General features: G+C 45.2%; 1 protein-coding gene and 1 non-coding gene across 2 annotated transcripts in view; one reads left to right on the top strand and one right to left on the bottom strand.

The window, feature by feature from the left end:
* RNF157 (ring finger protein 157) overlaps window positions 1–14,340 on the bottom strand; it is an 81,887-nt gene extending 67,547 nt beyond the window's left edge. Inside the window, exon 1 of the mRNA XM_055408538.2 lies at window positions 14,039–14,340. Coding sequence (XP_055264513.2) covers window positions 14,039–14,126 — 88 coding nt within the window. The 5' untranslated portion in view covers window positions 14,127–14,340. The remainder of the gene's footprint in view (window positions 1–14,038) is intronic.
* LOC129544892 (U6 spliceosomal RNA) lies at window positions 8,706–8,812 on the top strand. The gene has a single exon (XR_008683629.2). It is a non-coding gene; the product is annotated as a U6 spliceosomal RNA (small nuclear RNA).
* Window positions 14,341–15,186: the final 846 nt, after the last annotated feature.

The following is a 15,186-nucleotide window of genomic DNA, read 5'->3' as shown; positions in this document are numbered from 1 at the left end:
TTGCCGTTTCCTTCTCCAGGGGATCTTCCTGACCTAAGAATAGAACCTGAGTCTCCTGAACTGGCAGGCAGATTCTTTACATCTGAGCCACCAAGGAAGCCCTGGGGAAGTCCTAGGACCCTTTTAAAAACAGCTTTCAGTTCAGTTCAGTTCAGTTCAGTCGCTCAGTCGTGTCCGACTCTCCGCAACCCCATGAATCACAGCACGCCAGGCCTCCCTGTCCATCACCAACTCCCGGAGTTCACTCAAACTCATGTCCACAGAGTCGGAGATGCCATCCATCCATCTCATTCTCTGTCATACCCGTCTCCTCCTGCCCCTAATCCCTCCCAGCATCAGAGTCTTTTTCAGTGAGTCAACTCATCGCATGAGGTGGCCAAAGTATTGGAGTTTCAGCTTTAGCATCAGTCCTTCCAATGAACACCCAGGACTGATCCCCTCTAGAGTGGACTGGTTATTGAGAGATAATTCACATACCATACAATTCATCTATTTGAAACATACAATTCGATGGTTTTTTAGTATATTCATGAGTTATGCAACTATTCATCATTATCTAATTTTAGAACATTTTCATAATCCCAGAAAGAAACCCTGTTAGCAATCACTTCTCATCTCCCCCTCCCCCAGCCACTGGCAGTCACTAATCTCCTTTCTGTCTCTATGGATTTGCCTCTTCTGGACATGTCATGTAAACGGGATTATACAATATATGGCCTTTCGCCTCTGGCTTCTTTTACTTCATGTTAGTGTCTTTCAGGTTTCAGCTAAGCTATAGCACACATCAATACGCCATTCCTTTTTACTGACGAATAACACTCCACTGCACGGATTTACCACGTTTTATCAGCTGTTCCGGTCCTAGTTGTTGAACGTTTGGGTTATTCCCACCTCTTAGCTACTGTGACTAATGCTGCTGTGAACGTTCATGTACATGTTTTGGTATGGAATATTTTTTTTTCATTTTTCTTGGGCATACATACACACACACACACCTCTAGGACTGTAATTGCTGAGTTATAAAGTAACAAAGCATTTGAGGAGTTGTCAAGCTGTTTTCCGTAGCAGCTGTGCCTTTCCACGTTCCCATCAGTGGCAGACAAGGAGTTCAGCTTCTGCACATTCTCACTGACTCATACTATTTGTTTTTTAAAATTATTGCCATCCTAGTGGCTGTGAAGTGGTCCTCTCACTGTAGTTTTGATTTGCATTCCCAACCAGTCCATTCTAAAGGAGATGAATCCTGGGTGTTCATTGGAAGGACTGAGGTTGAAGCTGAAACTCCAATACTTTGGCCACCTCATGCGACGAGCTGACTCACTGGAAAAGACTCTGATGCTGGGAAGGATTGGGGGCGGGAGGAGAAGGGGACGACAGAGAATGAGATGGTTGGATGGCATCACCGACTCGATGGACATGAGTTTGAGTGAACTCCGGGAGTTGGTGATGGACAGGGAGGCCTGGTGTGCTGTGATTCATGGGGTCGCAAAGAGTCGGACACGACTGAGCGACTGAACTGAACTGAACTGAAAGGCCAACATCTATTTCTGCTTTATTGACTATGCCAAAGCCTTTGACTGTGTGGATCACAATAAACTGTGGAAAATTCTGAAAGAGATGGGAATACCAGTCCACCTGACCTGCCTCTTGAGAAACCTATATGCAGGTCAGGAAGCAACAGTTAGAACTGGGCATGAAAAAACAGACTGGTTCCAAATAGGAAAAAGAGTACGTCAAGGCTGTATATCGTCACCCTGCTTATTTAACTTCTATGCAGAGTACATCATGAGAAACGTTGGGCTGGAAGAAGCACAAGCTGGATTCAAGATTGCTGGGAGAAATATCAATAACCTCAGATATGCAGATGACACCACCCTTATGGCAGAAAGTGAAGAAGAACTAAAGAGCCTCTTGATGAAAGTGAAAGAGGACAGTGAAAAAGTTGGCTTAAAGCTCAACATTCAGAAAACTAAGATCATGGCATCTGGTCCCATCACTTCATGGGAAACAGATGGGGAAACAGTGGAAACAGTGTCACACTTTATTTTTGGGGGCTCCAAAATCACTGCAGATGGTGATTGCAGCCATGAAATTAAAAGACGCTTACTCCCTAGAAGGAAAGTTATGACCAACCTAGATAGCATATTAAAGAGCAGAGACATTACTTTACCAACAAAGGTCCGTCTAGTCAAGGCTATGGTTTTTCCAGTAGTCATGTATGGATGTGAGAGTTGGACTGTGAAGAAAGCTGAGCGTTGAAGAATTGATGCTTATGAACTGTGCTGGAGAAGACTCTTGAGAGTCCCTTGGACGGCAAGGAGATCCAACCAGTCCATCCTAAAGAAGACCAGTCCTGGGTGTTCACTGGAGGGACTGATGCTGAGGCTGAAACTCCAATACTTTGGCCACCTGATGCAAAGGGCTGACTCATTGGAAAAGACCCTGATGCTGGGAGGGACTGGGGGCAGGAGGAGAAGGGGACGACAGAGGATGAGATGGCTGGATGGCACCATCGACTCGATGCACATGAGTTTGGGTGAACTCCGGGAGTTGGTGATGGACAGGGAGGCCTGGCGTGCTGTGATTCATGGGGTCGCAAAGAGTCGGACACGACTGAGTGACTGAACTGAACTGAAAGGCCAACAATGTTAAGCGTCTTTTCATTACTGACATGCTTATTGTATATTTGCATATCTTTGTTGGAGAAATGCCTACTGAAGAACTTTGCTTCTTTTCAGGTTGTCTTTTTGTTTTTAAATTGCACACATTCTTTATATAATCTAGATACAAATCCCTTACCATATAGAAGATTTGCAAATATTTTCTTCCATTCCATGGTCAGTATTTTCATTCTGTGCTCCATGGTGAGTTAATTTTTGGTGATGTGAATAAAGGGTATCAGCTCACTTTTCTGCTTGTCAATATCCGACTGTCCTAGCACCATTTGTTGAAAAGCATGTCCTCTCCCTGTTGAATTGTCTTGGCACTTGTCAAAAACAACCGACCATAAATATAAGGATTTATTTCTGTCTTGCAATTCTACTGATCTATATGCTTCTAGTTGTACCAACACCACACCGTGTCTTGATGTAATTTTTGAAATTGGGTAATTCCTTCTCAAAATTGTTAAGGATACTCTAGATCCTTTGCATGTCCACATGTATTTTAGAACTGGCTGGCCAGTTTCTTCAAAAAAGTCTGTTGGGATTGTGACAGAGAATGTAGTCAATTTTCAGATCAACTGGGAGATCACTGGCATCTCAACAGTACTGAGTTTTCCAATTCATGAACATGAAATGTCTATTTATATAGACCTCTTTAAACTAATCTTTAGTTAGAGTATTAATCGTGATAACATTTTAGAATTTTCAGTGTACAAATCACACACTTATGTTAAATTTATCCCGGAGAATCACTATATTCTTTTTGATGCTATTGGGAATGGAACTGTTTTCTTAATTTAATTTTCAGATTATTTGTTGTTGTTTAGTCACTCAGTCATGGCCAACTCTTTTGCGACCCCATGGACTGTAGCCCGCCAGGCTCCTCTGTCTATGGGATTTTCCAAGTAGGATTACTGGTGTGGGTTGCCATTTCCTCCTCCAGGGGATCTTCCTGACCCAGGGATTGAACCCAGGTCTCCAAGTCCTCTGCATTGCAGGCAGACTCTTTTACCGCTGAGCCACCAGGGAACCCCCTTCAGATAACTGCTTGTATATAAAAGCACAATTAATTTTTTCATGTTTATATGATCTTTTATCTACAACCTGACTCAATTAGTTCTAGTAGGCTTGTTTGTTGAATCCTGGGTATTTTCTATACATAGAATCATGTCGCCTGTGAATACAGTTTCACTTTTTTCTTTACAATCTGGTTGCCTTAAAATTTCTTTTTAATGTGTTTCTTTGTTTGACCTTATTGTTAGAATCTCCAATCCAGTTAGAATTTCCAGTTAGAATCTTCAGTCAATACTGAATGGCAAAAGCAGACATCCTTGTCTTGACCCTGATCTTAGCAGGAAAGAAATCTGTATCTCACCATTAATTATACTGGTAGCTATGAGTATCTCATAGATACCCTGCATCAGATTGAAGAAGCACCTTTCTATTCCAGGTTTGTTGAATGTTTCTTATCTTGAAAAGGTATTGGATATGTTAAGCAGTATTGATCCAAGGTACAGGAGATCATGTAGTTTTTATTCTTCATTCTACTAATATGGTGTATTAACATCGATTGATTTTTCAGATATTAAACCAACCTTGCATTCCTGGCATAAATTCTACCTGATCATGGTATATTTTATATTCTTATTTATCTCTTTATGACTGCATTCTACATTTGATACTAGATGATGAGCACTGAAATTTTGGAAGAGTGTAATTCTTAAATAATGATTTTTGAAGAGTGTAATTTTTAGACATTTAAAAATATGATTTCCCTGCACAGGCACTCTTTCAGAAACTAAAAACTTGAGCCAGAGTTTTGTGCCGATCTAGCACAAATAATTTGATAAAATAAGAAGCTACTGATAATTTCCTGGTGGTCCAGTGGTTGGGACTCCGTACTTTCACTACCACAGGTTTGATCCATGGTTGGGGGATTAAGATCCTGAAAAGTCATGCAGCACAGACAAAAAAAAAAAAAAGAATCACTATGACCGCTGAAGAATCGATGCTTTTGAACTGTGGTGTTGGAGAAGACTCTTGAGAGTCCCTTATACTGCAAGGAGATCCAACCAGTCCATTCTAGAGGAAATCAATCCTGGATGTTCATTGGAGGGACTGATGCTAAAGCTGAAACTGCAATACTTTGGCCACCTCATGCGACGAGTTGACTCGCTGGAAAAGACTCTGATGCTGGGAAAGGTTGGGGGCGGGAGGAGAAGGGGACGACAGAGAATGAGATGGCTGGATGGCATCACCGACTCTGTGGACGTGAGTTTGAGTGTACTCCGGGAGTTGGTGATGGACAGGGAGGCCTGGCGTGCTGTGATTCATGGGGTCGCGGAGAGTCGGACACGACTGAGCGACTGAACTGAACTGAACTGAACTGAACTGAACTGAACTGAACTATGATTGTTAATTTTGATGTCAACTTGGCTAGGGCTATGGTGGTCAGTTGTTTGTCCAAACACTAATCCAGACATTGCTGTGAAGGTATTTTATAGATGTAATTAACCTTTATAATTAGTTGCCTTAAGTACAAGAGATTAACCTGGATAATGTGGGTGGGCTTCATCCAATCAGTTGAAGGCTTTAAAAGACAAAACTGAGGTTTCCCAGAGGAAAAGGAATTCCGCTGTAAGACTTACACACATATGTATGGCTGAGTCCCTGTGCTGTCCACCTGAAACTACCACAACATTGCTAACTGGCTACACCCCAGTGCAAAATAAAAAGTTTAAAGTCTGGGGGAAAAAAAAATGAACACAGAAATCCTGCCTGAGTTCCTTGTCTGGCAGCCTGTCCTACAGATTTCAGACTGACGAATACATCATTTCCTGAGAATCCAGCTTGCTGGCCAGCCCTACAACTTTCAGATTTGTCAGCCTCACAATAATGGAGGCCAATTATATGTATACATCTCCTACTGGTTCTCTTTCTCTGGAGAACCCTGGTGATACAGCCGCCATATAGCCTGTATTGTTAATCCTCCCTTCTGTGACACACATCATGAACTACAAAGTTGATTTGAGGGCTTCTAGGTGATGGAATTCCAGTTGAGCTATTTCAAATCTTGAAAGATGATGCTGTGAAAGTGCTGCACTCAATATGCCAGCAAATTTGGAAAACTCAGCAGTGGCCACAGGACTGGAAAAGGTCAGTCTTCATTCCAATCCCAAAGAAAGGCAATGCCAAAGAATGCTCAAACTACCGCACAATTTGACGCAATTGTGCTCAAATGACTTTGAGCATGACGCTAGTAAAGTCATGCTCAAAATTCTCCAAGCCAGGCTTCAGCAATATGTGAACCATGAACTCCCAGATGTTCAAGCAGGTTTTAGAAAAGGCAGAGGCACCAGAGATCAAATTGCCAACATCCACTGGATCATGGAGAAAGCAAGAGAGTTCCAGAAAAACATCTATTTCTGCTTCACTGACTACGCCAAAGCCTTTGACTGTGTGGATCACAATAAACTGTGGAACATTCTGAAAGAGATGGGAATACCAGACCACCTGACCTGCCTCTTGAGAAACCTGTATGCAGGTCAGGAAGCAACAGTCAGAACTGTACATGGAACAACAGACTGGTTCCAAATAGGAAAAGGAGTACGTCAAGGCTGTATATTGTCACCTTGCTTATTTAACTTATATGCAGAGTACATCATGAGGAACACTGGGCTGGAAGAAGCACAAGCTGGAATCAAGATTGCTGGGAGAAATAGCAATAACCTCAGATATGCAGATGACACCACCCTTATGGCAGAAAGTGAAGAGGAACTAAAAAGCCTCTTGACGAAAGTGAAAGAGGAGAGTGAAAAGGTTGGCTTGAAGCTCAACATTCAGAAAACAAAGATCATGGCATCTGGTCCCATCACTTCATGGGAAATAGATGGAAAAACTGTGGAAACAGTGTCAGACTTTATTTTTTTGGGCTCCAAAATCACTGCAGATGCTGATTGCAGCCATGAAATTAAAAGACGCTTACTCCTTGGAAGGAAAGTTATGACCAACCTTGATAATATATTAAAAAGCAGAGACATTACTTTGCCAACAAAGGTCCGTCTAGTCAAGGCTATGGTTTTTCCCGTGGTCATGTATGGATGTGAGAGTTGGACTGTGAAGAAAGCTGATCGCTGAAGAACTGATGCTTTTGAACTGTGGTGCTGGAGAAGACTCTTGAAAGTCCCTTGTAACGCAAGGAGATCCAACCAGTCCATTCTAAAGGAGATCAAACCTGGGTGTTCATTGGAAGGACTGATGCTAAAGCTGGAACTGCAATACTTTGGCCACCTCATGCGACGAGTTGACTCACTGGAAAAGACTCTGATGCTGGGAATGGTTGGGGGCGGGAGGAGAAGGGGACGACTGAGAATGAGATGGCTGGATGGCATCACCGACTCGATGGACATGAGTTGGAGTGAACTCCGGGAGTTGGTGATGGACAGGGAGGCCTGGCGTGCTGTGATTCATGGGGTCGCGGAAAGTCAGACACGACTGAGCGACTGAACTGAACTGAACTGATCCTGATGCTTGCCATAGGCATCAAAATCCCAGGATCAGAATGTATACACTAGCACGCAGCACAGTACCTCAGTGCCCAACTGACAGTAATAAAAAGAAAGAGAAAAGAGTTGCTAAGGAACAAAAGAACACAACCATTATCATATAAGGAAACCAAAGGCCCTCATCATGAGACAAAATCAAGAAGTCAAAGAAATCAGTCTGCTCTCAACGAAGTAAAGGACAAATAAAGCAAAAATACTGCAGGTTTCGAAAGTAGAATTACCACCTTTTAAGTGTTCAAAAATAATACCAGCATTTGAACTCTTGATCTTTATGACTGCATCATTAAATAGAACAACCACTAGCCTTATTATGGTATTAAATGTATTTGCTAAAAATTTTAGTTCAGTTCAGTTCACTTCAGTTCAGTCGCTTAGTCGTGTCCGACTCTCCGCGACCCCATGAATCACAGCACGCCAGGCCTCCCTGTCCATCACCAATTCCCGGAGTTCACTCAAACTCATGTCCACAGAGTCAGTGATGCCATCCAGCCATCTCATTCTCGGTCGTCCCCTTCTCCTCCCGCCCCCAACCATTCCCAGCATCAGAGTCTTTTCCAGTGAGTCAACTGGTCGCATGAGGTGGCCAAAGTATTGCAGTTCCAGCTTTAGCATCAGTCCTTCCAATGAACACCCAGGATCGATCTCCCTTAGAATGGACTGGTTGGATCTCCTTGCGTTACAAGGGACTCTCAAGAGTCTTCTCCAACACCACAGTTCAAAAGCATCAATTCTTCGGCAATCAGCTTTCTTCACAGTCCAACTCTCACATCCATACATGACCACGGGAAAAACCATAGCCTTGACTAGATGGACCTTTGTTGGCAAAGTAATGTCTCTGATTTTTAATATATTATCAAGGTTGGTCATAACTTTCCTTCCAAGGAGTCAGCGTCTTTTAATTTCATGGCTGCAATCAGCATCTGCAGTGATTTTGGAGCCCAAAAAAATAAAGTCTGTCACTGTTTCCACTGTTTTTCTTATGAAGTGATGGGACCAGATGCCATGATCTTTGTTTTCTGAATGTTGAGCTTCAAGCCAACCTTTTCACTCTCCTCTTTCACTTTCATCAAGAGGCTTTTTAGTTCCTCTTCACTTTCTGCCATAAGGGTAGTGTCATCTGCATATCTAAGGTTATTGATATTTCTCCCAGCAATCTTGATTCCAGCTTGTGCTTCTTCCAGCCCAGTGTTCCTCATGATGTACTCTGCATATAAGTTAAATAAGCAAGGTGACAATATACAGCCTTGACGCACTCCTTTTCCTATTTGGTACTAGTCGGTTGTTCCATGTACAGTTCTGACTGTTGCTTCCTGACCTGCATACAGGTTTCTCAAGAGGCAGGTCAGGTGAAACCTACTTAATTTTACTTTTTAAAAATATTTTTTTATGTGTGGACTATTTTTAAAGTATTTATTGAATTTATTACAACATTGTTTCTGTTTAATGTTTTGGTTTTCTCGACCTCAAGGCATGTGGGGTGCTCGCTTCGGCAGCACATATACTAAAATTGGAACGATACAGAGAAGATTAGCATGGCCCCTGCGCAAGGATGACACGCAAATTCGTGAAGCGTTCCATATTTTTAAACTGGAGCCTATTATACAGAGTGAAGTAAGCCAGAAAGAAAAACACCAATACAGTATACTAACACATATATATGGAATTTAGAAAGATGCAAATGATAACCCTGTATACGAGACAGCAAAAGAGACACAGATGTATAGAACAGTCTTTGGGACTCTATGGGAGAGGGTGAGGGTGGGATTATTTGGGAGAATGGCATTGAAACACGTATGTTGTCATATGTGAAACAAATCACTAGTTCAGGGTCAATGCATGTTAAAGGATGCTTGGGGCTGGCATGCGGGGATGACCCAGAGGGAGGATAAAGGGAGGAGGGAGGTCGGAGGGGGGTTCAGGAGGGGGAACTTATGTAAACCCAGGGCAAATTCATATCAATGTATGGCAAAACCAACCAATATAATATTGTAAAATAATTTGCCTCCAAGAAAAAAATAAATTAATTACCTAAAAAAAAAAAAAAAAAGGCATGTGGGATCCCAGCTCCCTGACCATGGATCGAACCTGCACCCACTTGGTTACAAGGCTAAGCCTTAAACTTTGGACTTCCAGGGAAGTCCCAAGAGACCTATTTAATTTTAGTTAATGCATCAATCAAAATTTGCCAAAACTAAATAATTCTTTATTCTGCAGTAAGTTTCCCTGGCAGCTCAGTGGTAAAGAATTCACTTGCCAATGCAGGAGACGAGGGTTCGATCCCTGGGTTGGGAAGACCCCTGGAGAAGGAAATGGCAACCCACTCCAGTATCCTTGCCTGGGATAGGAGCCTGGCCGGCTACAGTCCATGGGGTTGCAAAAGAGTCAGACATGACTTATCAACTAAACAACAACAAAGCTAAGAGAAACTTATAACTGTATGACCAGCAAAGACTTAGTACCCATGCTTTAGAAACTGCTCTTGCCCTAGGACAGACCTACTTGACAAGCATATATGTACTCCAATACAACAAAAAATTTGGAGAATGATGTTGCTAGCTATCCAGGACTCTGATTACCATTCTGAATTTTATTTACTCTTTTAGAAATTATTTATTTATTTGGCTGCATAAGGCCTGAGATGCAGCATGCAGGATCCTCATGTGGGATCTCTAGTGGTGCTCAGTAGTTGCAGCGTGTGGGTGCGGGTTTAGTTGCCCCAGGGTATGTGGGATCTTAGTTTCCCAACCAGGGATCTAATCCCCTGCATTGCAAGGCATATTCTTAACCACTGGACCACTAGGGAAGTTTCACCATTTTGAATTTTTTTTTAATTTTATGTTTTTAACTTTTTATTTTGTATTGAAGTATAGCCAATTAACAATGTTGTGAATAGTTTCAGGTGAACAGCAAAGGGACTCAGCCATGAATATACGTGTAACCATTCTCCCCCAAACTCCCCTTCCATCCACGCTGCCAAGTAACATCGAGCAGAATTCCATGTGCTATAGAGTAGGTCCCTGTTCGTTATCCATTTTAAATACAACCGTGTATACATGTCCATCCCAAACCCCCTAACTATCCCTAACCCATTCTAAATTTTTATAATAGGTTTCCCTCTTAACACCTGAGCAAAATGAATTACTATTTTCCAATTTGCTCAAATATGTAAGAGGGAAGATTTATCAGGTACTGAATTAAAATGAATATCTTTATGGTATGCTATTTCTTCCTGGACAGAGTAAAACAGAACCAATGACTTATCAATATGGGGACACCTTTCAAAAGTTGGGCCTGCACACATAAAAACACCACCTCAGCAAAACCATACCTTTGCTGAACAAATGATCGTGGGCTTTGAAAGAAACAAAGATCTCAGAGGAGGATTTAAAAGTACAGAATGGCTTCTAACTCAAAAATTACAAAGGCACAACCCTGTGCCTTTTAGCACTGTGCAGAACAGTGCTAAAAACAGCTTTAATGTAGAAACACTCTACAGCAACAAATCCCCATCATACCTTCTGTTATTTAAATGATTAATATTTGTGTATTTATTTAAAAAGCTAAAAATTGCCTGAGAACATATGTACAACATTAATCATTGCCGTGTTGTTTGTAATAGTAAAAGGTTGGGGCGGGAAGACACTTCCAAATGCTCACCAGTAGGAGACTATGAGAAACTGATAGCAGGCACACACCAAGGAAGGTTGTACAGTTGTTTCATTTTTTAAAAGAACAACAATAACAGCAACAACAACAAAAAACCCTAATATGCAGATAATAGAAAAAGCTCTCCAATGTCTTTGAAAGTAAAAAAACCAAAACAAAACACGTGCAGAGCAGTCTAAGTAGTGACACTTGTAGTTACACAAGAAACTCTGGAAGAATTCCAGAAAGTGGTTAGGTAGGTATGGGCGGCGTACAGGGAGGACCTGGGTGGATGACCAGGCACTGTGAGAACTAGACTCTCACTGTGTGCCTTTTCATTCTTTTCAACTTTGCCCTATGTGACTATATGACTAATTCAAAAAAATAATTAATTCCAAACAATTTTAGGCCATTTTATTTTCGCCTATCTCTAGTAAAGAAAAAAAACAACAACTATAAACCCAAGTGCCAACATGAAATCAGCTGTTCTCAATATCTTTCAAATGTTTCCAGGTCAACGTGCGTACAAAATTAAGGGGTTCCTTTAAAAATACAAAAAGCAGAAAACCAATTTCTGCTGGGCACTGTGACCATCATGACAGGGACAGATGACCTTGTGCTCGCTGTGGAGTTATAGAGACTTCATAGTGAGCCAGAGGGCAGTCCCACCTCAGCCAGGCTGGTCACCCGGAGAAAGCTGATTCTGCTGTTTGCTTTGTTCCACTCTCAGTACCAAAGACAGGGAGACCTCAAGATCAACCCAGTCTGATCCTTCAACAGGGAGACAGGCCTCTGAGTTTTGACCATTACTGATGCAGAATAGCCTCCATTCCACAAATCATCAAGGGTGAATTCAAAATCCAATTCCTAAAGAAAGGCAGAGGCTGATGGTTTAGTAACTTACCCAGCAGTAACTTGCTGGGTAACCTTGGCCTTTACCAACTCACTTCTCTGAGTCTCCATTTTCTTACCCACCAAATGAATGGACTGGGGGCCAGATTCTCTGCAAGGTTCCTTTGGAACTCAAATACTATAATCCAGGGACTGCCCTGATGGTCCAGCAGTCAAGACTCCAAGCCTCCAATGCAGGAGGCATCAGTCTGATTTCTGGTAGGGATTTGTATGCTGCACTGCCCGGCCAAAAAAACAAAAAATATTATAATCCAATAGTCAGGTAAATTTAAAGATCACATGAGGGACCTGCATCTGCCTTGTAATGCAGGGGACAAAGATTCGATCCCTGGTCAGGGAACCAAGATCCCACATGCCACGGAACAACTAAGCCTCTGTGCTGTAACTACTGAACCTTCGAGCCACAACTAGAGATAGTCCTAGAGAGAGTCCATTCTCTGCAGAGAAAGATTGTGCGCTGGAAAGTGGCGACACAGCCAAATAAATAAAACAATAATAATGATAAAGATCAAGTGAAAGACAACAGATGCCTCTAGACTAGTGCATGTACACCAAGTACACAATTTTCAAGTACACAGAGGTCTGCCGACTGGGACATGAATGTTCTGATTTCTGTTTTCTGTGTTTTACGTTCAACATACAAAATTTTGTCCACTTGCTACAAAGATTTCTCTCATGCAAAAGCTCTGATTAAAAAAATGAGTTACCATTAGGTGAAACTTCTAAAAAAGATTGGTAGAGCGGAGATGATTTAAGACTGGAGGGTGATGGTTAGGGAAAAGTTTCAGTTTGGTCCATTACCCTTTTATTATCATCATCCAAGATCCACAGTTGCATCAATATCCTTTGGGGACTTTGATCGACCTATGCTTATTCCCATAAGTGAAGGATGGATGAATACTCTTCTGAGGCAGTGAACTCCACTGCAAACTCCAAGTTCAGCAAAACACGCTCCATATGCTAATCAATAAAAGTTAAGTGATTTCAGAAAAGCCCACAAATAATTGTGTATATTTTTGTCGACTAAAAAGCAAAATGTATGCCTCCTTTAGCACTGGGTTCATACAGCCATAATTAGCCAGAGCTTTATTAAAACAGTAATGATGCCTCCCTTGATCTCAGACTGTACTGAAGCAGCTCAAAAGCATATTCATGTCTGCAACGATTCATTCTTTGGCACAAAAGCAGTGTGCAACACGGCCCTGGCAGACACACCGCAGGGTGCAGGTTCATTGTCTGGACCCAGCTTTCACCTGGCACAAACTGGATTGACTGCTGAGAAACCAGCTCATCGAATTAGCATGTCTTTATTCTACTGCTGTAATTCTGACATCTCTCCAAGATCATGAAAATCCCCATCAGGTCCAAAAACGAAGGGAAGATGGTAGCCATGGGTCCCCAGAAGTCTTGAGAAAAAGTATTGAAAAACAAAGAGCCAGGAGTTAGGTCTTAGGCCAGCAGTTTTGAATTGGCTGGTGCTCAATCCACTTGTAAGCCTCTCTGTGCTGTCAAAATTCTCCTCCACTTCCAATATTTATGCTACAAGCCAGAGGCTGGAGACATTTATCCTTTTTAATGATTCTGAAAACAAACATAATACTTCTAGACATTGTCAATACCTGTGCCCTATCCCAGGGCTATTCTCATTCCAAATGACAGGTTTGCCACTACTCTGGCAAAGTGACAACCCGAATGACTCTGATACATTTCTGTTAAACTCCTTCTTCCTTCTGACAGCCTCTTGAAAAAGCACCCGCAACAGCAAACGCATTTTCGGTCTCCATCCTCCAGCAGCTCCCCCGCCCGCCCCGCAACCCGAACCCGGAGAACCTAATTCAAACCCGTGCCTCCTTCTCCGGAGGCCACCAAGGCCAGCACCTAGCACAGGTGCCTGCTTCGGATGCCAACCCGTTCCACCTCACCCTCGGGTCCTGAGGGGGCCCGGGCACCGGGCGGGAAGGAAGGGGCCCGGCCTGCGCCGTGGACACCCCGCCTCTCGGAGCCGCAGTCCCCCCGAGCGCACGTCTCCGTCACAGGACCCGATGGCTCGCAGGCCGCTCCCAGCCCCCGGCGGAGGGGCTGCCCACCCCGGCGACCGCCGCCAAGGGCTCTAAAGCAGCCCCTCAGACCTGGTCCAACACCTCCCACCCTCCGAGATGGCTCTGCAGCGCCGTCGGCCTCTGGGTGCCCTGGGCCCCCGGGTCCCCCCGCGCGGGGGCATCGCGACCTCCTCGCAGCCCCGGGCGCGCTCACCGGACTTGGGCGGGTAGCGGTACACGGAATTGGACGGGATGTCCACCTCCTCCACACCCGCGTGCTGCCGGCTGGTCAGGGCCCCCATGGCCGCTGCGCCCGCGCCGCCCTGGGCGCCTCAGCGCGGCGGCCGCTCGCCCCGCGTCCGGTGCGGGGGTCGGCTGCGCGCCGCGGCCCGCTCCTGCCTGGGCGCTGCGGCTCCGGCGGCGGCGGCGGCGGGGGGCCCCGGGCGCGCCGCGCACCATCCTCCGCCGGGCCCCGCGGCGGCGCCTGTGCCGAGGGGGGCTGCGGGCTGGGCCGGGGGCGCCGCCGCCGCCTCAGGCCGCGTGATGTCAGCCCCGGCTGGCGCGCGGGGCCCGCGGCGGCCGCGGCCAATGGCGGGGCGGGGCGGGAGCGGGCCGCCCGTGCCAGCCAATGGGCGGCGGCATGCGGCGGCCGGCCGGCTCTGGGCTCGCGGCCGGGCGCGGGCTGGAGGGGCCGGGGACGCGTCGCCCCCGCGGAGCCAGCTGGCCCCGCTCAGGTGACCGGGCGGGAGCCGCCGACTCGCCGCGCGCGCCAGGTCGAGGCCCGGGAGTTCGCTCACCAGTGTCCCCAGCATCCGCAGGGCGCACGCGGCTTCCCGGCCGGGAGGACGCCTTCTCCAGCCCCAGCCCTCAGCATCCCAAAGCCAATGGTCAGAAACCCTGCAGAGGGGTGCCCCTAGCCCTCCCGCCCCGCCGAGGATCTTCGGGTGGGTTTCCCCCACCCCCAGCGCCTTGGCCTCAAAGGGACTCCCCGGGGTCAGGGAGATTGATCAGTACTGTTGACCCGCTCGGAAGACGTCGCCAGCGACATCCGTCTCACTTTGCTGTTCCTCAGCCTCTAAGTCGTGTCCGACCCCATGGACTGCAGCACGCCCGGCTCCTCTGTCCTCCACTCTCTCCCAGAGTTTGCTCAGACTCATGTTCATTGAGTTGGTGATGCCATCCAACCATCCCTTTCTCTATCGCCCTCTCTTCTCTTGCCTTCAGTCTTTCCCAGGACCAAGGTCTTTTCCGATGAGTTGCCTCTTTCCATCAGGTGGCCAAAGTATTGGAGCTTCAGCTTTAGCAACAGTCCTTCCAATGAATTCAGGGTTGATTTCCTTTGGCATTGACTGGTTTGATCTC

This window comes from Moschus berezovskii, chromosome 20 (assembly GCF_049115385.1).
Source record: "Moschus berezovskii isolate FMDL1 chromosome 20, NW_MosBer_1.0, whole genome shotgun sequence".
NCBI classification, from domain to species: Eukaryota; Metazoa; Chordata; class Mammalia; order Artiodactyla; family Moschidae; genus Moschus; species Moschus berezovskii.
This window is presented reverse-complemented; position numbering and strand designations above follow the sequence as displayed.